Here is a 24,557-nt window from a genome sequence, read left to right on the forward strand (position 1 = left end):
TTGGGTTCATGAAATGTTGCTTGCCTCTTGTAAGCAAGGTTTTGTTCTCAGCTATTGTCAAAGTACAAAGATGAGTGAGACAGGGCCGTTAAACTCAGAGAGACTGCTACCCTGTCCCCAATTTGAGCAAGCAAAGCAAGTAGGCAGGGTCAGCCTTCCAAGTCTTAGAAAACACCATGTGTTTGAGGCGGTTAAGTCTGCCTAGTGGATGGCTAGTTATGGCTGCCTGGTCAGTTCCATGTGTGAAGGTGAAGGAAGCATGCTAGACTGTGCCACGTGACTCCAAACCTGCAGACATGTGCTTTGTCTGTCCTCATGGGGTTCCTGTACTAATAGCATGAGCAGGACGACTCAGTCAGAGGTCAGGCTTGAAGAACTGACAGTACGCTTTTCTACACTAACTGTCCAGCCCACTCTTGTAAGTGAAGTCCAAGACGCACAGCCAAAGCACAGTCAGTGAAACCAGTGCGGACCGTGGTTCCCAGTAGCCAGCAAGCATTGGCTTGTGAGCAGAGGGAATAAGGCATCCCAGAAGTGAATGTGTTTACCCCAATGGACCTGGCTATTGCATCAGGCTCTGCCAGCATCTCTTGCCTCCTACTTTCAAGGTTTTTTGTCTTTTATGAGATCCATGTGGAAAAATGGGTTTTTTCCCCTAGCAGTGTTGGGAGGTAGGGCTTTTAAAAAGGTGATGAGATCTTTAGCAAACAGTGAATTCTGGCTGGATTGCAGGTTAGGTTAGTACCAGGGGAGTCTGGCTCTTTGTATAACTGGGATTCACCTTATGCTGGTTCTTCCTGTCTGCTATCCTTCTGTGTTCTTACAGCGTCGGTTTGCAGTAAGGGGCCCTTTTCATGTTCAGCTGCCTTATCTCAAACATCCAGCATCCAGAACCTCCATCCTTTGAAAACCACCCAGTCTCAGACCATTAGCAACAGCAAATGGTCCAGCTGCCCCTTTTCCTCCTTTATAACTTTTTGAATTGTGAGCAAATAAATAGAATGGCTATTGTTCGACACTGTTAAATTTGTAGTAGTTTGAATGTAGCACATTTGAGCCAGATAATAGTAAAATAGAACCCTCCCAGTTTGTTTAGTGAAGTCATTAAGGCTAGGCAAAAACTGATTCCCACCTAAGCTTGTACACTTTCTTCTTAACTTCTATGTCTTGGAAAAGGTTTCAATATCTATCATAGAATAGAGCCTCATATTGTATGTAAGTGTGTTGGATCAAATTATTTAGTTCCATTTAAAATATACTGGGGCTACAGAGATGTCTTAGTGGATAAGAATATTTGCTGTTCTTCCTGAGACTTGAGTTCTGGTCCCAGTACCCATGTCTGGTGGTTCACAACTACCTATTCCAATCCTAATGGACCAAAGGGCATCAGATCTAGCAAGTGCTAGTAGAGGTGACCGCTGTGAGGAAACACACCAGAAACTTCTCAGTGCCAGTTAGCTCCTGAGCCGGTCCCTTTGATTAGCTTCAGGTCACCAAGTGGTTATGCTTCTGCTCGACTCTGGTGACCCTCAGCTCTTTATACTAGTGCTCCTTTCTAATGCTAACTTCATATAGTTATGTATAATGATGTTGTAGAACGGCCGAGGGATTGTTGAAGAAGAGACAGGGCTCAAGGTTACAAAAGCACCTGAAGAACTGATACAGATGCTTGGACAAGGGGGGCAGATAAGCACTGCTGAGGACGCACACAGAGCAGGGAAGGGGAGATGGACGTGTGTTTGGATTGTCTGCTTTATTCTCCTAACACAGGCCTATCATACTCTGTGCCTTTAAGTCTTTTTATTCAAGTTTTGAAATTACAGTGTGTGTGTGTGTGTGTGTGTGTGTGTGTGTGTGTGTGTGTGTGTGTGGTGTTAGTACATGCAATTGTAAAGGTCAAAAGAAAGATTTTGGAACTCTGTTCATTCCTTCTATGTATATCTAGAGAATTGACCACAGGTTGAGAAAGATATGGCTTTTCAGCATAAACAACAAAAGGCAGATATTCAGGTCAGATTCTCCTTTACAGGATCTTCCACCCATCCTTGGTCTAGTGTGTTCGGGTGTGAATTTTATGATAAGGTCAGTGACGTCTGACTATGTGTTGTATATAGGTGACCATGCTTTCCTTGTGTGGACACTGTAGCCATCCATCTAGAATGTGGTTTGTTTTAGGCAAAAGATGGCTGTCTGCTGCCACAAGCAATATGTAGAGTTAGTTATTCTCTTAGAACGTGGCTCAGAGTTGAGCCATTCAAGGCGAGACACAGCCTGGAGACCATTGTTTGATATACCGTGGACAGCTTAGGGCGAGCAGAACTCCTAACTCTGGAGGCACACTTACCGTATTGAAAATGTTGGTTGTTTTGTGCTGTCAGTGATCAAGCCTAAGGCCTTTTATGTGGTAGGCAAATGCTGACCCTCTGAGCATCAGTCCCAGTGACAGGACCTTCTGGTTTTGAAATTCTTTTTTAAAGTTCTTGTCCAAGTGAGTGTTTGTATGTTTTGCATCTTTGCTGATATAGATGTAGCTTTCCCAACATAAACAGCAAGAGATAGGTAGGTGCCCAGGTTCCTGGTCCTCAGATTATTACATGATTGCTTTAGGGTTGTGTGGTTGTAAAATTATATTAGGGGCTGTCTTTTACCCCCACTAGATCCGGCACCACAGTGCCCCAAGATATCTGCTAGATATCTTGCCAGAAACACACATCCCAACTCCGTGGCAGCCCAGTGTCTCTGCTGCCACACTGTCTCCCAAAGTCAAGTTGCCACAAGAAAGACACACAACGCAGTAACCTCTGATCCAATTGATCCGATATAATTGTCCACCTAAACATACAAAGCCCTGTACACATCCATCCCCTAAGAACAGTCTTAACAACCTGTAAATACACAGAGTGGAATCTTAATGTCGGCCTCCATGTTCTCTCGGCAGCTTCTCTCCTCCTCCAGTCTCCTCCTCTTCCCTCAAACTTTTCTCCCGCCCATCCTTCCTTCTCATCCAGTGACAGGCCTCATTCTATCTTGTACCTGCCTCACTTGTATGACATCATCCCACAGTGTTGGTTTATTTCTAGCAGTGCACGAAGGGTTAAGAAACAGACTGGGCATGGAGATTTTAAGTGTTGTATAAAATAAGTTCTGCAGTACCAAGAGTCCAAGGAAATGTCTTTAAATCATTTGGTTTGCATAGCAAGAAATGTAGGAGTAAGTGGCATTAAAATGTCAAGAGGGTGTTCTAGAAAACTGAATAGCAGCCCTGTAGACAGTCATGGTGCTCCAAGGAGGGCCTAGGCTGCTGCCCATGGCATTGCATTTTCACAACATTCATTCTTTCCATGTATTTGCCATTCTTAAAACATCAAATTCAGATTACTGTGAAAAATTTTGGACAGTGACCAAAATCCAATGGAAATGATTTCTGGACTCCCAGTGATGGGCAGAGGCCTGGCTGGATGTGTCTGTCCTTTGTTCTTCCCGGCAGCAATCACTGACTCGGTTCACCTGTTCCTCCATAATCTCCCTACTGATTCCTGTTGAAGAAGATCCTTTGAGTCTGAGGGCTTGCCTGTTCCCATGCCTTCTGACTAAGGTAAGGGTCTCACAACACAGCCTCTGCCTAATTGTCCCAGAGGCCATCAGTGCTTGCTCTCTGTCTTTCTCTTAGTAAACACCGTCATCATCATACAGACCCCAGTACTGGCAATGGGCTCTGGGCCGCTTTTGTTCTCACTCAACATGAAGTTCTTCCTGAAGGTGATTGATGGGTGTATCTCAGGAGTGACTGACTGCTTTGCACTTGTCCCCAGCTCATCAGGGAATTCTGGATTGAGTATTCTTACCTTTCTTCCCTGTGGGCTCTGGGGATAGAATGATCCTTGAAGAAAATGCCAGTCTTTATAATCCAGTGACTGAATTATACTCTCGCACTATCTCAGATGTCTTTGTGTCACGGCTGTCTGTGTGCCAGGGTTGCTGTCAGGTTAGAGTTTTCCTGGAATAGAGTGTTAATTTGGAGCAAGTACAGCTGTGTTTCCATTTTCAGAGCAGAAATAACTTTCTGTCCAGCTCTTTACAGCCAAGCTGCATGGGCTGTGCTGGGGCATGGTGGCTCCATCTATGCTGATTCTATGAGGAAGGTCTTCACGGCCAATGGTAAACACTAGGACATAGGATCTAAGATCAGTGATACCACTGCGCTCATATCTGAGACCTGCTGCTGGCAACATTCTCTTTCAAAAAGAGCCCTCTCTATTTATGGAAGGAAGGAGGGAAGAGAATATTTCCAGAGAGGCCCAAGTGGTTATGTATGAATGAATATAGCTGGCAGATGATTAGTTAAGGAGAGCCAAAGAAAAATGGACAGACTTAAGCATATTCCAGGTGAACTTGCTAGAAGTTAATCAATCAGTTCCTTAAACAGCATGCTCTATGCACAGGCATTGTAGGTAGAACAGTGCATGCAGGCCTGGCCAGTATTGAGGGCAAAGTCAGTCTGTAGGTTTGAACCACTGAGGTGCAGAGAGGTCGTGCCCTTGCTCTCTGGGGGCTCTGAAGAACACTCTTGAAATTATGATGGCAAAGCACTCTGAGTTCTGTGTGCTGAGGTAGAGTCAGTTACATTCATGTGTTGGGTCAGTCAAGTTTTTTTAAGTACCAATTAAGGGAAACCTTTTAACAGAAGCCCTATATCATGTTCTCAGGATAGTATGTTCTCAGTATAGTATCTAAACTATACTGAGAGATTTGGCTGTAGCTTTCCCCGGGGAAAATTTTCACATCACATGTGTAGAAGGGCAGTTGGCCTTCATCAGGGAAGGTCATGACTACTGCAGTTCATGTCCACTTTCTGTAGGAAAACAGTTACTCATCTCCATATGCCATGCCAGTGGTTGTGGAATGTTGCCTGTTTCCAGTGTGTGTGTGTGTGTGTGTGTGTGTGTGTGTGTGTGTGTGTGTGTGTGTGTAAGTGGCATCTGGAGAAGAATCATTGCTTCTAGAAATGTTTTTAATGCAGATGAACAAATTAAATTATTCAGTACGTGTTGACTTAGTGGAGAAAGGAGTGCTGAAATGCATTAGTTCGTACTCTCTGTCTTGAAAACATAGCTGCTATACTAAAAATTGAACCCTGAATGTAGAAAGGAGAGACTGTGTTTGTAAAAGTCATTGCAGGAGCCCAGAAAGAGACTGTTGCAGTGGGGACGAGTGGATGATGAAAATTTGGAACATAGACAATGCAATTCTATTTAGCTGCCAAGGGAAATACAATCATGAAATTTGCAGGTGAATGGGTAGAACTTAGAACATACTATACTGAGTTTGGTGACCCAGACTCAGAAAGACAAATGCTATGTGTTCTTTCTTATTTATGGATCTTACTCCAAATGTTTAGACTTGAGATGTAACCTGGAATAACTAAGAAGCCAGCAAAATAGAAAGGGACCATGATGAGGGACTGTAAGGATAGAGAATAGTGGGACATGGGTGCCGTGAATGGGAAAGGGGATGCTGTGGTGGGGAACTCCATTTCCCAAACAAACCAGTGTAATTTCTGAATGCATTCTAAGTACTCATCCACATACCTACACATAAGGGGCTCTCACCCTTCACCAAGCAGTCTTTTTTGCAGCACATGGCAGCGGCTAGTGCTATAGAGATCTGCAACTGGTCAAGATGAAGAGAATAAACGACTGTAGAGAGCCCTGTGTCAATTGACTCATCTACATGGTAGCCTCTACTCTTAATGCTTAGGGAACAGGAAGGCAGGAAGGTGGTAAGACGGTAAGACCAGAACACCATCTGGGAGATAGTATTTAATGGGCATGGCAAGGAAGCTGCATCAATGAAATATGAACAAAATGGTTACAGGACCTGAGCAGCGATGGCGCTGGTTAACATGACATTCTTGATGGGGAAAAAAATCTCACAAGGTTCTACCCATAAATGAAGAACTACAGGCAGCTGGGAGAGAAAGACTTAGTCTTCTCCTGTGGTGAACCCGTGGTAGGTTATTCAATCCCTAGCAGACAGAAGTTAACATGGATACATACCAACAGTGTTAAAGAACTTATCAGATTATGTCTGTGTAGATGGATGGATGGGTGGGTGGATGGATGGATGGATGGATGGACGGACAGGTGGACGGACGAGTGGACGGATAGATGGATGGTTATATGGTCAGATGGATGGACAGATGTAACAATAATAGTGTACATGAATTTATGTGGGGTGGATGAGAGAGATGGGTGAAAATTTAAAAAATCAATTTTCAAAAGAAAATTTTGTTACTAGTTAAGCATTTGATTGAAGAAATGAAGGCATCAGCATTATATAAGGAATATGGTTGTACACTCCAAGATGTCAAGTCAGGGAACATAAGAGAAACTTGGAGATCCAGCTCAGGAGATCACTGTCCAAACAATGGAAACGTCTAAAGAGATGATACAGAGAGTGGGTAGCAAGGACAGACAGACACAGGTGGATCAGGATGCTGATGCCTCTACTGAGCTAATTCCATATGAAAGTGAAAACTGCTCAAATTTTTATTGAAGCCAATAAAATTAAAATGCATATGAAAAACTGCCATTTTGATTTTTGAAGTATTAACTGATGTCAGAAAAGTCACTTGGACATAGTTAGATCAACTGCTAATGAACATACCTTCCTTAAAACATCAACAGACATTGTGTAGACCACTAAGACAGCACATGCTGTCCTGAGTAGACTCAGAAATCTTTCCAAACAGAAATAGTGACCTGCTCATTTCTTTTTTGCAGACAGAAATATTAGTAATTTATCTCAATTGCAGGAACGCTTTAGAGACATATACAGCATTTATCATGATAATTTTTTGTACAGGGTGTTTCTTATATGTGTGTTATTGCTAAGTATTTATTGTAAGTAAAAAATGATTGAATCTCACTGAACCACCCAGTCCTCAAAATGACCCTAGAAGCATGGCTCCTACCCTCATGACTGTCTGCTATACAGGAGAGTGAACCAAGCACTTATAGGGCAGAACACTTCTCCAGTGTAAACCATGGCAGCCTAACCTCAGAGGCTGTGTGCTCAGTAACTCACTTCCTCCCTGCTTATTAAATCAGAAACCACAGATACCTTATACATAAATTCCCTGCATTCTTACATCTAGTTATTTTGGAAGAGACTTATTTTGTTGTGATGTATTTTCGATCATGGACTGAGAATTCACTTGGGACAGTCTATTCATCAGGTCAGTAACTAAATCTAAATGCTGACAAAGGAGGAGAACCAGTGTGTCCCGTTCCAGGATCCCTGAATCATTATCTCTGTGCTAATCTTAGCCTTGCTTATAGATAGGAAATTCATAATCACTGAAATGGCTAGTGCAAAACATACCTTTTTAATTTTTACATCTTTGGTACCACTTTATATGGTCGAGAAAATATCACAGCATGATTTATGTAGCAAGAACATAAATACTTGTTACCTATGAGTGGTACTGGGCAGGGTTTGCCAATATTCAAAGCTGATAAACTACTTTTAAGATTTGAATGTTACAAATATGGCCGGTTTGTTTTTCCTAGTTCAACTTTGTGGGGAAGCTTTTGGGTCCACGTGGCAATTCCCTGAAGCGCTTACAAGAAGAAACGTTGACAAAAATGTCCATCCTTGGCAAAGGTTCCATGAGAGACAAGGCAAAGGTAATATTGGCCACAGACAGTGCTGGCCTTGTTGGCCATGTGCTGGTATGTCTGTTATGTCTGTTTGTTGCCTGCTGTGTTAATGCCGGTATCTAAGAGCTAAATAGAAGCTCAGATGGAATTAGAGGAAAATGTCATATGAGGTGATCAATACACATGGATGCTCTGTAGAAGACTGACTTTCTCTGGACAGTTCCTGGCAGATAGTATCTTACCACTTTTAGGTATTTAAGACTCATGTAAAAAAATTAAACAATAGTGATTACATTGTTTATTCTGAATGCAGCCTGTTACCTTTTATAATGAAGAGAAAGAGGAGTTACCTGTAGTTTCCCACCGTTGTGTTTTAAATTAGTTCCTTTGGGACTTTTTTCCTGTATATCTTTTACCCACCTCTATATGCTACACATGAGGATGTATGGGCCGTGGTGGACCACTTATGGCTGTGGTCTAGGATTCTGCTGCCCAGTGGCTGTGCTTGTGAGATGCTTCACAGTACTCAAAGGAGAATGCAGCTTGATCATGCCTTTCTCACAGGACCTTCCAGCCATCAGGTGGTCCATGCTGGGTCTTGGCATACACCTTGACCTCTTTCTCTGCCCTTAATTTGTAATGCTCATTTTATAACATTAAAAAATGACTTAAATGTTTTAATAACTGCTTTGTATCCTAAAAAGAAAATTTATTCTACGTGGTTACCGGTGTTCTATGCCCCATTGTTTTGAGAAGTTAAATGATTGAGTTACTTTTTTGATTAGTTGCTTCTACTTCTGAGGAATTTTTGTTTAACAGTGCCTCCTGCATTGTTCTTGGTTGTCACATCTCTTCCTGTCAGAGATTTGCATTACTGAGAACCAAATCCACATTCCTGAATCAAGCACTCTGAAACATTAGACAATGAGTTTTAGATTTAGATTTAAATGAAGCAAGTCTTGCCTTGTAGCCAAAGTCCATCTGAGTGCAGTTTTTCTAATACAAGAAACCTGCCTCTACTCAGTGCTATTCATAGGAAATACAATAGATGATAACATTTTCCTTGTTGTACATGTCAGGAACTTGGGTCATTATCTGGATCACCCAGCAGAATCAGCTATGCTATTAGGTTAACATTGAGTGAAGCCATGTGTGTCTGCCAGCACCACTAAGGAAAGTAGAAAGCATGGTGTGTACCAGACTCACACAAAGTTGTTTGACCCCAAACACTTCAGGGTAGAAATTCAGAGTGTTGCCAGCATCGGTGTGGAACTAACCCAGCAGACAGGTTAGCTTCACATGTCACCAAACCTGGCTGCTTGGTGTCATTGCTCGGATTCCCTGACACCTCTGTGTTGGCATTAGCTGGGAGTGAAACTGTGTACTAGTCAGTTAGTCAGAAATGATGTGGATCTCGTAAGAAAATTCTCAACACTTGCTGATGCACTAATTCATCGTCTCATAAGGCTGCTTGGCAGTCAGGCAAATGGCAGAAATGCCTGTTAGCAAGGGAGGTTCGGGCAGAAGCCCCGTTAATCCTGAACAGTGTAGAGAACTGAAGAAGTGAGGCCATACAGGTCTCACCCAATTATGAATGCATATACAAACATGGTCATAAAATGTGTCTGGCTGTCCTCTCAGTAAATGGGATCCAGACTATCTCCAGCTTGCTATCAAAGTTTAGCGATCCTTCTAAAGTATTCTGTCTAATCAGGCTGTGGTTGTCCTCTGCTGTTGACAGATTTGGCACCCAACACACGGACAGCAACCAGTCAGCCTCAAGAAGGAGTCTGTATTGTGAAATAATGATTTAAGCCCTGTCACTGTCACTCTGGTGACTCTGTAGACTGAGCAGCACTGAGCTGTCTGGAGAAGGAAGCACCCAGACGTGTGCCACAGTAGTTCCTCATAAATGCCTGTCACTGAGTGTCTCTGCACTTACTGTAAGGCCACCCTGTTTTCAACCTTGGGCCTCTCTCCAGAGTAGTCCCCACCCACTCAGAAATTTTTTTTTCTAAGCACATGGGTCCATGACCAAGTATGCGTGATGATTCTGCATTTAGCTGATCATTCTGTCAAGCTACAGGGTAACTAGGGGAAGGCTAGGGGTCTGGCTGTTATTGTGTGCCTAGGACCTGTTCCTCCAGACTCAGTGAGTAAGCCAGGCTATGCGTTAGTACCAGGGGGGGAAAGTAGCCATGACAAGTACTGTCTCCGGGGAGCAACCTCAGTGGTCCAGGTTCTTATAGCTAGATATGCCTGGTGTGAAAGACTCAGTTTTGTTTTGGCATTTGGATATTTAGAATTATTTGATTCTCTTCCCAAATGTCGCAAAGACAGTCCTCATGTTTTCACTGTTATCTAGACTTCAACCCACTTCTCGTACGAGAGACTGAACCGTGTATCTCTGGGCTGCCTCTAGTGCTTTCTTCTTGCTACAGGGAGGAAAACCTCCACAGGAACTTCTAGCTCTTCTGCGTTAGCTCACTATCAAGTAGCAACAATCAGCTTATGAGGGAAGAAAGGCTTATTTTGGCCCATGGTTTTGTTACACCATTGCTTGTGCATCTGTAGTAAGACAATATATCATGTCTCCCTCATGGCCAGCAAAAGTACTCCCTCATAGTCAGGAAGAGAGAGGGAGAGAGAGAGTGGCAAAGAGACAGAGAAGGGGGTGGAGCATACCTCTAATGACCTGAAGGCCACCTCTCCCAGTCACCTTTCTCAAGATCCCAGTCATGGCAGGCTCCGTGCTATACTCCTTTACAAAGCTCCCTCTTTACCCCAACCCAGCAGCCCCTTCTTCCTCCTCCTCGTCATGTCATGCTTGCTGCCCCCGTCATGTGATTTATCAGTTAACCCTTCAAAAACACCACGAAAAGCAACCACACGTGATTGCTTAAGTAGCAGGTTCCCCTTTAGGTGTGTAGTATCAGTATCCCGTCTGCTGACCTACAGCCAGCTCTTCCTGCCCAAATGCTTGGGTATTGATTACAGTTGATCCTTTTACTAGATTAACTTTAGCCTGCATAAATTCTCGGTTAATCATGTTTGTTTCTAGAGAGAGAGCCCTTTGTGTAAAAACTCCCATTTGAAAAGAAAAAGACATTAAATTCTTACAATGTTCACTCCTCTAGCAAATTTAAAATGAACTCATCTTCATTTACTTGCTAAACTGATGAAGTATGTTGATACCTGCCAGTGGCTGCTTTTCTTGTAACTGCCATGGTGTTCTGGTCTGGGCCTTCAGTTGATGTCGGGCCTCCTGCTGTACCTTTTGCCCACAGCGCACTAGACACTTTTCTAAAGAGTCTTCTGCCTTTAGCAGCCCCAGGAGATGACACCACACTAGGTCTGTCCCATGTGAAAATCCTTCTTGATAAGGTAAACTGCTTGATTGTCAAGCAGTCAGGGTGGGATTTGGTATGTGAGTGTAAAATCCCTGAGTCTGTTTCCCTCCCCGAACAGCACATTGCCTTTGTTAGGAAGCCATGGACAGTTGTTAGAACTCACTCTGAATTGCACAGCAACTAGTCATAAGACAGCCTTCATAACGTAGCTGAGGCTTGGGCCAGAAATGAGAAGTATAAACCAGCCCTTCACACACCATCGGACAAGACGGACATACAGGGTCTGCTCTCTGGCAGTCGCCTGCTAATAAGAGAAAACCAAAAAGAATGAAGCAAACTTGAAAGATTGTTGAATGTTTTGGATTGTGGTGAGTGCTTGGTGTCAGCATGCCTAAAATGGCAGGCATCTGCTGTAGAGAAATGAGCCGGGCACATAGCCAAGTCAAGATCAGAGGTTTGTGCATAGCTGGGGCGGTAATGGGGCAGGCTAGAGCTAACAGGAATCTGCAGGTAGCCAAGGGCAGATGATTCCTTATAGGCAGAGTCAGAGCAGAAGAGACCTTATCCCAGCAGGATAGGATGCCTGTCCAGGGTTCCTGAGAACCCGGGACAACAGGATCAAATCTATAGAATAAAGCCATCCCAGAGTGCTATTTGTTTTAGAGTCTTCCCTCACAAGCACACATCAAATAAGTTTTGTGTAATTTTTGCTTGTTTTTTCCTGCTCTAAATGACACATTTTAAATGTGATTATCTTCTTCAGGAGGAGGAGCTGAGGAAAAGTGGAGAAGCGAAGTACTTTCACCTCAATGACGACCTGCACGTGCTCATTGAAGTGTTCGCGCCCCCAGCGGAAGCTTATGCCCGGATGGGGCATGCCTTGGAAGAGATTAAGAAGTTCCTGATCCCTGTTAGTACCACTCGCTGCTCAGTGACTTGTGTGTTAAGGCTGAGTCTTTAGCCCATTCCTTGATGATCAAGAGCTTCCTGTCTGGCCTACATCGTAGACCTCACAATATTCTCTATGAGAATTCCTCGGCATAATTCCCTGCTTCCATTTAAAACAATGGGATTTTAGACAGATTATATACTGCCACCAGGTTATAAGGCTGAAAAATTGGAAGATCAGAATCACTAATTCAGATTTGGGAGCTCCAATATAAATTCTTACGTGATTCTGAAAATGTCACATAAATTCCGTGCTCTTCCTTAGTCATTAATGTCCTCTATATGCCTGGTCTGTGCTTGGTGTGGGGCATGGACACCTAAATAAGAACATTTTCTGTCCCCTGGAGTAGTTTAGCAGGAAATCAAAACCTTAGTGGGTAGTTAAGTATAGTTTGCAGATTGGATATGCCTGGGACGTCAAGTATTGCCATGAAAGTAATGATTTTAAAGAAATATGTTCCTGCCTTCCTTCTGAAAGATCATTTAAGTATTTGTATGTTAGTGATAAAAAGAGACTTTTTTTTCCAAAAGGAAAAAAAAGTAATAATAAATAATAATAAACTATATATGTTGATTCTATAGACACTTACTATAGAAAAGCTGGCACATCTGCTAGGCAACTGTCCACAGTGAGACTGTCCTTAGACGTCCTCAACTATGCTGGGAGAGTAACATGTACACAATAGATTATGATCATATCTGCTATTAAGAAACCAAATATTATACTTATATTGAAGTTTATTTAAGTATGTTTTTTCACTTAAAAGGTCGTATCATGAGCTATATCCTTAGCCATGTCTAAGAGTAATGCTCACTGTGTGGCAGACATTTGTAAACCATTGATGACAGCCCCTGCCCTCTAGAGTTTGTAGTTTAACGGGCAGGCCAGTAGGAATCATATATTCACATAGGTGACTGAAACTGGGATTATGGCACATGGGGCAGATTCCTTCTTCCATACATAGCTACAGTGGAACTTTCCATCCCATGGCCTTTACAGTCCTCCGTGAGGGGGTAGGGCCTATTTTTCTAACCCATGATCTGGACTGGCTAAAGATATGTCTAAAGCAACGTTACTGGTGTTTCCTGCTGTCTCCTTATGTTTAATAGTATTCTTTCCTTTAAGAATCATTTTGCTTTTGTGATGGTATATGCAGCAATGTTTTTAAACTCTACTTGAGGGGCAGAAGATCTCAGTTACTTCAAGGCCAATCTGGCCTACATACCAAGTTCCAGGCTGGCCAGGGCTACATCCTGTAACGCTGTCTCAGAACAAAGCAAAAGAACCTCATAAGATTCTTTCCATTTAAGTCACTTGGTGATGCTTTTGCACATGGCATGAGCAAAAATATACATTTGAATTTTTCTGTTGTCCTGTTGAATTCCCTAATGGAAGTCTATCTGGGACTCTCAGTTCTGCCCCAGTGATTTACAGTAAGCCTCTCCCAATTGAGTTACATACTTTTCCGTCAAACTTTCAGTGAACTTTGAAGTCTGGGTATATAAATTGTCCAACTTTCTGTTCCTTTCCTCCCTTTCCTAGTTAAAAATTCTTAGTAAGTTGGTTCAGGCACTGTCCTGTTGTAAGTCACATTCTCTCCCCAGTCTCAGTGTGGTAGGCACCCTGGTCTGTTTTCCTGTCTCAGAGTTGTTTTGATTCCTTTGCATTTCCATGTTCACTTTAGTATCAGCTTCCGACTTCTACAATGTTCAACAAGGATTTTGCCAGATGTTTTTTGAATCTGTAGATGAGCTTGGAGTTAACGTTTAACCGGTGTCTTTTATTCTGTGAATATCAAGTACTTCTCATTCTCAAAATCAATAGCTCGACTATTTTGTGGTGGTGAATGCCTTTAATCCCAACCACTTGGGAGGCAGAAGCAAGAGGACCTCTGAGTTCAAGGCCAGCCCGGTCTATGTAGTGAGTTCTAGGAGAGCCAAGGCTATACAGAAAAACCCTGTCTCAAACAAATAAACAAACAAAAAAACAAGACAACAAAAAAAAAGTTTTTTCCATAGCCTGGCACTTACTTTGTAAAATATATTTCCAAATATTAACAAAAGCACTTATGTTTATTTTATGTGTATGAGTGTTTTGCCTGCGTGTGTATCTGTGTACCACAAATGTGGAGTGCCTATAGGAATCAGAAGAGGGTGTTGGATCCTCTGGAACTGCAGTTTGTGAACTTCTTTGTGAGTCTTGGGAATCAAACCCTGGTCCTTTGCAAGAATCAAAAATACTCTTAAAACTGCTGAGTCATTTCCAAATATTTGATATTTTCTGATACTGTTACCAGTGGACCATTTATTTAGAGGTACAATTGATTTTCTTCATATTGATTTTGCTCTGTCTTTTTGGGATATTTTTTACTGTTTTTACATCACAATAAAAAGAGATATTAGGAAGATTAGATAAAACCTAGTTTATTAGGATTCTTTGACATCAGTGTCATGCTGTTACTAAACACCCCTGGCTTCTGTATCAGGGTGCCTGTGATACTTTCCCTGGTGTCCTGTCTTCTTTGCCCTGCTCATCCAATCCTGTGTGTTTTCCTACTAGGATGATCCTGTAGGTTTCCCTCCTCTATTCTACTAATAATAGCTCACCACATGAGTTGATTTTGGTATGGAGAGCCAAGTTTTCGTTTACTCCGTCTTTATATGCTGTCCTCTTGATTTGTTGCATGGTACGGTTTACTGTTAGTTAACGTTTACACGTTGGTAATCCTGAGAGACTGGCTTATAGCAAGTGTTTTTACACTTGTGTCTCTGGTGTTGCTCTCTGCATGATGAAGCTGCCTTACAGGACCTTTTCTTTTAAGCTGGTAGAACTGCCTTTAGTCTTTCTTGCAATGTAGACCTGCTTCTATCTTGATTTCTCTAGAAGTGAGTTTACCTGACCTACATGGAAAAGAGAAGGCTTATAAAAGTTGGCTGACAATTTGTACCCATAATCCTTTGGCTGTGTCTCTGCATGACTCAAAATAAACATGGTGTGGAGGGCGGGGGGCTGCATTTTGCTCCTGTGCATGGCACTTTGTTCTTTTGCTGTGTCTTGTGTTTGGTTTTAAGCAGTTTGTCCATCCCATGCCTGTAAACTTCCGTGACACATGGGATGTTTTCGGTTGTTATTTCTTTGAGTTTTCCATTCTCTTCCTTCCCTCCACCCATTTGGACCTACCCCTAAGTGCATCTTGGCTCCTGTCCTGCTGCCGTGGGTTTGTTTTTCTTCTTCCTTTCTCTCTTTGCCAGGCAGGGATGTTTAAAGGACCTGTTTCAGGTTCCCTGGCTCCACTATTTCAGTTCTGCCGGGCAGCTTCTCCAGCGACATTGCACAGCAGCGATGTCATTTTTCACCTGTCTTTCGCAAGTGTCACATCTGGCTCATGTCTGGGCTCTATCATGGTCTTCTCTGTAGAGCAGTGTGTTGCTGCTTCACTGGACACGGCAGCCTCAGGCTTGCTGGTTTGCTCTTTTATCCCCTAGTAAATTTTACTGCTGTTGATGCTGCTGCTGGCATGGCGGACTTTTACCATTATTCCAGAATAAGAGAGCTTCTCCTCAGCAGAGAAACGGGTTTTTCAGACTCAGGCTGAGGAGGAATGATGGTATTCCCTGCAAGAGTGCCACAGACTTGACTTTTCTAACCTGCAATTCAGCTAGTTTTTCATGAGTGATTTTATTGTGTTTTATTTTACTGTGTGGCTTGAATGCATTCTGAGACTCCTTACATGTTGTCTTTGATCCATTTTTCTTCCATTGTTCTTCTTAAGGAATTCAGAAATGCCATCTCTACTTCTTATTTTATGCTTCTTAAAATGTATGTGATTTTGTGTGTGTGTGTTTTTTTCCTGTGAGCGTATGTCCAGTTTCATGATACTATTTTTATTTCCGCCTTATATTGTTTGTATATTCCAGAGTTTATTTAGCCACTCTTCAAATAATGAGCATTACATTTGTTTCCTATAGATGTTAATGTCAACAAGGATGCTAGGAAAACTTTAAACATAAATATTGTGATATTTTGGTAAATAATTGTGAATAGGAAGTTATTGTCAGAGAAGAAATTGAATTCCAGTGTTACTTTTTATTGTTATGATTGATTTTTTAAAAAATCTTTTGAAGTGTGCGAGTATGTGCTGTGTGACTGCCAGGGGACAACTTGCAAGGGTGAGTTTTCTCCTTCCACCATATGGGTACCAGGGATTGAACTCAGGTCATCCGTCCTGATGGCCGACACCTTTGTTCTTGGAGGCAGCCCACCAGTCAGAGCTTTGGGGTTACTTTTAATGAGTCACTTAAAAACCTTCCCACATTCTCCAGGTTCACATAACAGATTAAACTCACTGTGTAGGAAAGTACACACATGATGGCATGTACATGTGTATAAATACACATACATACATGACTATAATTCTAATGCCCTTTCTAATCTTGACTATTGACAAAGTGTACATGTTTCAATAGTTTTATTTTTCACCTAAAGAGTTAAAGCTTGAGTGAGTATCAGTTGTTCCTATGGTGCATTATACCTGCCCATCTGATATTACAAGATTAAACTACCTAAGACATTCTTAAATTGACTTAAAAAATGCATGGCCATATATTTAATCACTTAATATCTGTGTATTTTGAAATAGTTTTGCCAAGCTTATTTTTAAAGTGGGATCCATTGTAGCATTGAACCTCACGGATATTGATTTTAACTTCAGTTTTTTAAATTTTACTGGTGTCTAAATAGTGCTTCAGCCACAATCTCTTAATCGAATCTATTTTTAGCATCTATAACTGAGTATCACACCTCCTAACAATTTTCTACAGGGAAGTATTAGCATTTTTCTAGCACATTTTATTTAGAATGTGCTTTGCAAATTATTTATTAATCTTCACACATTTTTAGCAAGATGGTTGATAAGATCTTAGCAGTCTTATTTTAGACAGTTTGGAGTGATGGGCCCATGCAGATAACAGCTCTGAGGCACAGAGCCCCAGGTAAGTCAGGGGGAGGGTCTGGGAGCACTAGTCCCACCCACACTCTGAGCTCGCCTGTTAAGGACCACAGCTTTTACTCTGTTGTGTTCTTCTCCTTCAGATGGTTTATTACAGCTTTCTTCTTGACGGTGCCCAAGGGCTTCCTCTAATGCCATGTGCCTACTTAGGTTTTTGCTTGATATTTGGGGAAAGTCAGGAAGAAAAGACGAATTTTTAGTTGTAAATATAGTGTTTCTTTGAGATTTTTAATTCAGGTCATAAATACTTCATCTGAATTCCCTGTCTACACTGAAATGTTTTCATGGTTTCCAGTTTGTTGTCCCCTCATGACTATGAGCCTACGATGCCTCTATCAGTGAGCGCTTCCTTGTAGCCAGACATCATGAGAAGCTCCTGCCTTCACTGTGGCTCTTAAGGCTCCTTCACCTCTATCTCACTGAGAGGGACTCCGTGACTGCCTTCTCCATCCATCTGCTCTGGTCAAGGGTGGCTTTCCTGTTATGGGTCCCCAGACTTCTCACTGGACTATGTGTTAGATCGTAACACAACACAGACCTTGTGTGGTTGTCCTCAGGTGACACCCTGAAACATTCACATTCTCCTGCCCTATTTGCAGTCTGAAAGTTTGTTCTGTGCTTTCCAGAACATAAACCTAAGTGTGAAGTTTGCTCCCAAAATCGTTATGGTGTCTCAGCAACCTTAGTTGTAATTATATTTAAACCACCTTTATGGTAATGGAAGGCTTTGCATGACTTGGCTTCTGCTCCCTAAGACTCCTTATTGTCTTCATAATTTTTCCATATAACACCATTTTTGATTATTTACTTATTTTTTATTGATTCATTCACTCTTTCTTTCATTCATTCATTCATTCATTCATTCATTCATTTTTGTGATAGTCTTACCTGTGTTCCAGGCTAGCCTAGAACTCAGTGAAACCTAGGCTGGTCTTAAAGTCAGGGTGGCCCATCTATCTGCCTTAGCTAGAGTCCCTGGTTTCTGGAATTTAACACTCATCAGTCCATCAGTCTTTTGATCTTCCTCTGTATGGAGCTTTGGGCTACCTCTCTGATAACTGGATCTCCCTTCCCCAGATGGCCCCTCTTAGAGAGACTCCTTTGGCTATTGTACAGCTAAATTATACTTCCTTCTTTGATTATAAATGTTTCTTTTTATTACAAAGCAGTGATGATAACGTTTTATCTGTTTATTCTGTGAGGATCATTACAAAGAGGAAGGAAGCAGGATAGAGTCCTAGTTTCAGAGTTTAATGTGTGGAGAAAAAAGTCCCGATTTTTCAGGAATCCGATTACTTATCAAATTTATAAATCTGGACGTTCCTTGTGTGTACAGAATTGTGGTACAGCATTGTGTCAACCTAGCACAAGTTAGAATTGACTACAACATGGGCCTCTGAACATATCTGTGCTAGGATTATTTTAATAATCGTGATTGTCATAGCTGAGGTGGGTAGACTCACTCACTCATTGTGGGTAGAACTGTTCCTTAGGCGTGAGGTCCCCGAGTTTGTGAAAAGGGTGAGCTAGGCATGCATGCGTGTAACTATGTTCACTGCCTCTCCCTGATATGCATGTGCTGTGATCACCTCCCTCAGGCCTTTCTGTCAGTCAGTAGGTAAATGTTTGGTGGCGATGAGTGAAAAGAGCTGTAAATAACCACGTCTATGTCATAGCTCTGTGGCCTTGTAGCATTGCAGATATCGCAAGTAGAAATTATGCATAAAAAAGGAGAGACAGTAGGTTACCTGTAATTTTAGTCTGGGGGAGGGAACTCATGATTTTCTTTTAAAAAAAAAAACACATTTTCATTTTTCTTTGAATAAATTTTCTATTTTAACTGTTTTCCTAACCTCATTTTCTTCAAAAAAAAAATGCTTGCTTTATATTCTAAGTGCTTTTCTATTGTCAATATCTTTTCTGTGCAGGACTATAATGATGAAATCAGGCAAGCACAGCTCCAGGAATTAACTTATTTGAATGGAGGTTCAGAAAATGCAGATGTCCCAGTGGTTCGAGGGAAATCAACTTTGCGTACGAGAGGTGTAACGACACCAGCAATAACCAGGTAGGTATAATTACTTTCTGTTTTTAAGTTGTCTTGCCATGGCAGCAGATTGAAAGTTGCTGTCATCAGAAGGTAGACATATTTGTCAGTGTGTCTTATAAACCTTTATTCTGATATTCATAGTCAGGGATTGACTTTAATGTGAGAAAAACTGAACCTAAACTTATATACATCCTGTACCACTTCCCAGCTAATAGTAGTTTGGTATACTGTTTTCCTCCCCAGTAGAGATTCAATAATTCCCTGAAATGAAGCTTGGTTTTAGGTCAGTTAGTAGTATAGGTATCATGAGAGGAAGATACCATGTGATCCTATGAGGATACCTTGTGTTTGTATTGACTGTGAGGATACCCTGTGTGTACTGACTGACGGTGAGGATACCCTGTGTGTACTGACTGACGGTGAGGATACCTTATGTGTCTCCTGACTGAGTATACCCTCTGTGTATACTTACTGCTCCATATTGAACTTTCCCCCATCAGTGCTAAGTACAGTGTTAGGCAACAAGAGGCTTTATGAATGCCTCTGCCTTTGTGTGCACTGTCAGACCGGAAGCTGCTGAAGAACTCCTGAGTGGCACACGGACACAAAGTTTTTATTTCTGTCTCTGAATTGTTGACTAGCTTATAATAGGGGAAAAATTGTTCCAAAAAAATTGAGCTGGCTCTTTAAATTGGTGGAGAAATTTTTTGTTGATATAGTTGTTTGGGGGGACAGTGCTTCCCCTCTGTCCTCTAGTTCTAGGGACATCATTTTTAGCTAGTAACTTAAGCTTTTCTGTTAAGCTTGAAACTATATAGAAATATCTCTTTCAGATAGAATATATGTTGGAATTTATAATAGTATTTATTTTCTATTTCCAAGCTCATTTGTGGAATAAAACTTAATTCCGGAGTATGCTAATCCAGTTATTTGTGTGACTGTTGTAAGCCAGGCCTGGGGGCCTGAGGGCCAGGTTCCTTCAGAGAAAGAGAGCTAATAAACATGTCTGTGGATGAGCTGTGAGGCACTGCACTGCTCAACAAATGAGTGTTCCTGCCCACCTTTGGTCTTGCTTGGAATAATTGCTTACTTGCTATAGTTTCCTGTGGTCACCATGACTAATTGTCACAAATCTGGTATCTTTCAGGTAGTTTTTTGTTGTTGTTTTCTGTTTTTTGGGGGGTTTTTTTTTGTTTTTTTTTGTTTTTTTTTTGCTTGTTTGTGTTCCTCACAGAACCAGAAGCTAGATGTCCAAATTCAGTGTCACTAAGCCAAGGATGAGGTTTTGACAAGGAGTCAGTCTTACCCCTGTCTCTTCTGTTCCTGGAGATTGCCAGGGTTTTATGATCTATGGCCCCATCATCACCTGTCGTCCATCTTCACAGTCTCTTCCTCTTGTCATTCCTCTCTGGCTCTCTTGTAGGGGATGTGTAACTGGATGGCAGGTTTTGGTAGCCTATTGTCATCATCCCATCAGGCCTTCTCCCATAATCTGGTTTCTGGGATTCAGGCAGCAGAATAGTGGTCAGCCTGACACTACTCAGCCTACTCCAATTACTGGTTTTGTCTTCACTCGATGGGAGCTAACACATTTGTACTATGTCACATGCAAAACAGTATGTTCGGTAGGTAGTTACGAAAGTCTTCCACCTTGTCCTGTCTATGCCTAGCCACTTCCTGCTGCCTGATGTGGTAACCTTGGTAACAGTGATATTAAACAAGGTATTATACTGACTGTCCTGCTGCCTGTTGCCATGTGGGGCAAGTAATGTGTTTTGTGCAGCATTGTTACAGCACAGATGCAGATTTTCCTTTGTGGACTGGAGGCAGCATGTACAGACAGATAAGAAATGGCCTCCCAGAACAGGCACTGCTGTGCCACCAGACAGATGCTTTGAGATGCAGTCCTGTAACATGTGAGATTGGTTTTATTAGAATATAATGCAGCTAAAACAAATTCCTATAGTCTAGTGGTACGGTAACCATGGTAACAGTGTTACAAACAAGGTGTTATACTGCCTGTCCTGTAAAAGCAGAGCGTGCACAACAATGTACACTAAGTGTACAGTATCTTCTGTCATCTAGTTTAAGCAAGTCTACATCAACTACATCTAACGAGGTCCCGGACTATCCATCATTTAGTGATGAAGGACCACATGTGGATGTAGAAATAAGTATCACCATCCTGGAATATAAGTCTCTAAGTGTTCTTTTCAGTGACACAAAGTGTCTACACAAATTCACATGTCCTGGGATTTTTTATATGTATTCACATATATAATAAATTTTGTTGTTTATCTAATAGCTTTTGCATACCACATTGTCAGGCAGTAACTCAGAATGAGTCTCCATTCTGGAGAATGTCACAATGGAGCATACTCAATACCAGTGCGTGGGAAGTCAGTGTCCCTTAAATCATTGACAGTTTCTAATTCAGAGCGCTTTCCATGAAAGTGTTGATGTTACCAAGAGTAAGAAGAGAAGCACTTTCTTTGCTCTATAGTGTAACAGTTAGAAAAACCTCTTCCTCTTTTCCTGGAAACCATGGTTAAGATGTGTATACTGCCATTTATTTGTTTACTACCTTTTATTTAAAGCTGTCCCCAGTTAGCGGTTAGGACTCAAATTTATCTTGAATTTTCTTTATGGCAAAAGATGAAGAAAGCCTAGGTACTGGCTACACAATATGTAAGTGTGAGAGGTCAGGATACAAAGCTAAACAGAGTAAACCAGTCCCTGGCAACTAGCACTTTCTAGTTCTAAAATGAGGTCAAGGTGTCAGGCCTATAACCTCAGAAGCCAGACTGCTCTGAATGGTAGCTTCTATGCCAGCTAGGGCTACATAGTGAGACCATGTCTCAAAATGGAAACCAACAGTTGTGTTTTTTTTAACTTCTTGTGATGCAGTAATATTTTAATAGCATTACAAGATCTTCAGTGGTTTCCCCAGGAGCTACTTCTTATTACCATGTCTTAGTTCCTCTCGTCTATCAAAATGAATGCATCTTATCTACATTGTCCTTGTTTATTCCCTATCACATGGTGAATTCATTCAGCCCTGTGTTTCATGCAGTAATGTTGACCGGTTAAAACTCTTCTCTTGTTTACATTTTTCTCACCTTGCATGAGTAAGTTGTTACGGCAAGTACATTATGGAGTCACTTTGAAGTCTCAAAGTAGAACACATTGGTTCCTAGAGTCTTCTATTGTTACCTCACTAATACCACGTCGGGATACATTTCAGAATGCATCTGAAGTTAAATCATACAGTAGGATGTAATAAATTGTAATAAAGCATTTCCACTTCATTGCAAAGAAAAGAACTAAGCTTATTCTTTAACACAAGTGATGTCTGTACCCAGAATCTGCCTGTGCACTTCCTCATTCCAACTGGGATTCAGGAAACCCCAGAGAGAGACTGGTAAACAACAAGAATGGAGGGTGTGTGTGCTGTAGACAGCACACCTTGCTCTACATGCGCAAGTGTCAAACCCCTCACCAGTGCCTGCTTCTGTTTCCTAAAAGCCTGTCCTATGTTGGTCATAGGTGGAACCGTAGCATACGTTATGAATCCCTACTTGGCTCTGTGTGTGTGTTTGCAGGCAAGTTTAAGATCTGCCCAAGTCTCAGTTTCTTTGTCCGATGATGAACAAGACAGGGCCCACTCATGTATTGGAGTCACATTTGGTGTCATTCTGGAACAGCATCATTTGTGCGGTCTCCCAGAAATCAAGAGTTTCCCACTATGACAACAATGAAGAAATTAAGCTGTGCCCAGGATATTTCCGACTTGTGCTGTGCGAGCTGCCTAGGTCCATGTTTATTTGCTGTGTTGTGCTTTGTGTTTGTCCTTACTACATCTTAGGGAAATGTAAAACAGTGAATTGTCTGAGATGTCAATGTATGTGAAGAATAACATGCTAGAAAATATGACAGATACTGCTAATTTGACCCTCTTGCTCACAGGGGAAGAGGAGGAGTCACAGCCAGGCCTGTTGCAGTTGGGGTACCACGTGGGACACCGACTCCCCGAGGAGTCCTTTCCACCCGAGGGCCAGTGAGCCGGGGAAGAGGACTTCTCACTCCCAGAGCAAGAGGTGTCCCCCCAACTGGATACAGACCTCCACCGCCACCCCCAACACAGGAGACCTATGGAGAGTATGTAAGTAAAGGTGATAGCTTCGGAGATCAAGTTGGTCAAGTCAGATAATGTGCCGGAGTTGCTTCTCCTGTCCACCTCCCCAGCCTAGCAAGTAGTTGACATTAAAGCCACTTAGCATGGAAATTCAAAAGTATAGGGTCGGTTTCAAGGCAGCTTGAAACTAAGGCAGAATCTCAGCCATGGGGAATTCAACATGGCATCACACAAATAGAGCTATTAAGCTCTTCCATGAGTTGACTAGAACATTCTTTTATATTCCATTTTGGGTTGTGTCTGAATAAGTCAGTCACTTGAAAAGAGATTGCCTAAAAATACGAAGATGGTGTCACCTTTTACTGTATCATTTTAATCTGCTTAGTAAAGCATAACTTTGTAAGAAAGTTCTGTTCCGTCAAAAAAATTAAAATTCCTTATGTTTTTGCATTGATTAGTCTTCTTTACCAGTTGAGATTCTCAGGTATGGCTTGTAGTTAAGGTAAGAGAAAGAAATAGAACTGTAAAAGTGGGACAGAAGGGAAGGGTCTCATTAAGGATGCCAGTGCTTCGAATTCTTGGTATAGCTTCCTTGCTGCCACAGATGGAGGGATTGAGAAGTCAGTAGATGTTCTCACTAAAAGGTAGTCGAGACAGTAGTGGCAGGAATCAGAGTCCAGGGACAGTAGTGGCAGGAATCAGAGTCCAGGGACAGTAGTGGCAGGAATCAGAGTCCAGGGACAGTAGTGGCAGGAATCAGAGTCCAGGGACAGTAGTGGCAGGAATCAGAGGCTCGCAGTGAGCTCTCTCATTCTGCTGTGTTTCTGAGGTACTGGGCATGTCTTTGCACAGTTTCTAAAAGGTTGCAGTTATCTTGGAGTCTCTAGACTCGTGTTTAGTGTCATCTGTGGCTGCTTTGACTTCCACATTCTGGACTGAACAGAAATCCATGAATGTTGCCTTTCTAGGCTTTTGGCCTAGACTGCCCTTCCCATATCATCTGCCTGCTCTTTCTGCTTCTGTGTAGGTCAGCTATTGCAGGAGAACCTCATCAGGGCAACTGCTGAGCTCGTGAGCGTTACAGCTGCTGTTACAGTCGCTTTTCCACATAAACTGAACATGTGGGTGGGCAGGGATGGAAAACACTTGGCTCCTTCGATTTCATGAGAGTCCTTCATTTATAACTCAGCACGCTGTTGTTCCCCATCAGACTCTCCGTTTTGCTATTTGGCCTTGTTCTTTCTCATCTCCTAAAATTGCTGGTTTTCCTGTTTCCTTATGTTCTTATAAAACTGACAGTGATGGCTATGCCTTGAGTTTTTTCACAAATGCTGACCCTTCCACAGGAGTAGGGGCAACAAAGACAAGGAATGCTGTTGACGTTCTTGTAGCTCTATGCCATAG

At 42.0% G+C, this 24,557-nt stretch overlaps 1 protein-coding gene across 6 annotated transcripts in view; it reads left to right on the top strand.

Moving 5' to 3' along the window:
- Nucleotides 1-24,557, top strand: part of Khdrbs3 (KH RNA binding domain containing, signal transduction associated 3) — a 157,918-nt gene that overhangs the window by 69,229 nt on the left and 64,132 nt on the right. For all 6 annotated transcript variants that reach the window (XR_005486718.2, XR_010053039.1, NM_022249.2 and 3 more), the window contains exons 3-6: nucleotides 7,572-7,688; nucleotides 11,775-11,921; nucleotides 18,897-19,036; nucleotides 22,985-23,180. Coding sequence is in view for 4 of the 6 variants with exons in the window: in NM_022249.2 (NP_071585.2) it covers nucleotides 7,572-7,688; nucleotides 11,775-11,921; nucleotides 18,897-19,036; nucleotides 22,985-23,180 (600 nt within the window). In the remaining 2 variants the exon portion in view is untranslated. The remainder of the gene's footprint in view (nucleotides 1-7,571; nucleotides 7,689-11,774; nucleotides 11,922-18,896; nucleotides 19,037-22,984; nucleotides 23,181-24,557) is intronic.

The sequence above is a fragment of the Rattus norvegicus genome, chromosome 7 (genome assembly GCF_036323735.1).
Source record: "Rattus norvegicus strain BN/NHsdMcwi chromosome 7, GRCr8, whole genome shotgun sequence".
In the NCBI taxonomy this organism is placed as follows: Eukaryota; Metazoa; Chordata; class Mammalia; order Rodentia; family Muridae; genus Rattus; species Rattus norvegicus.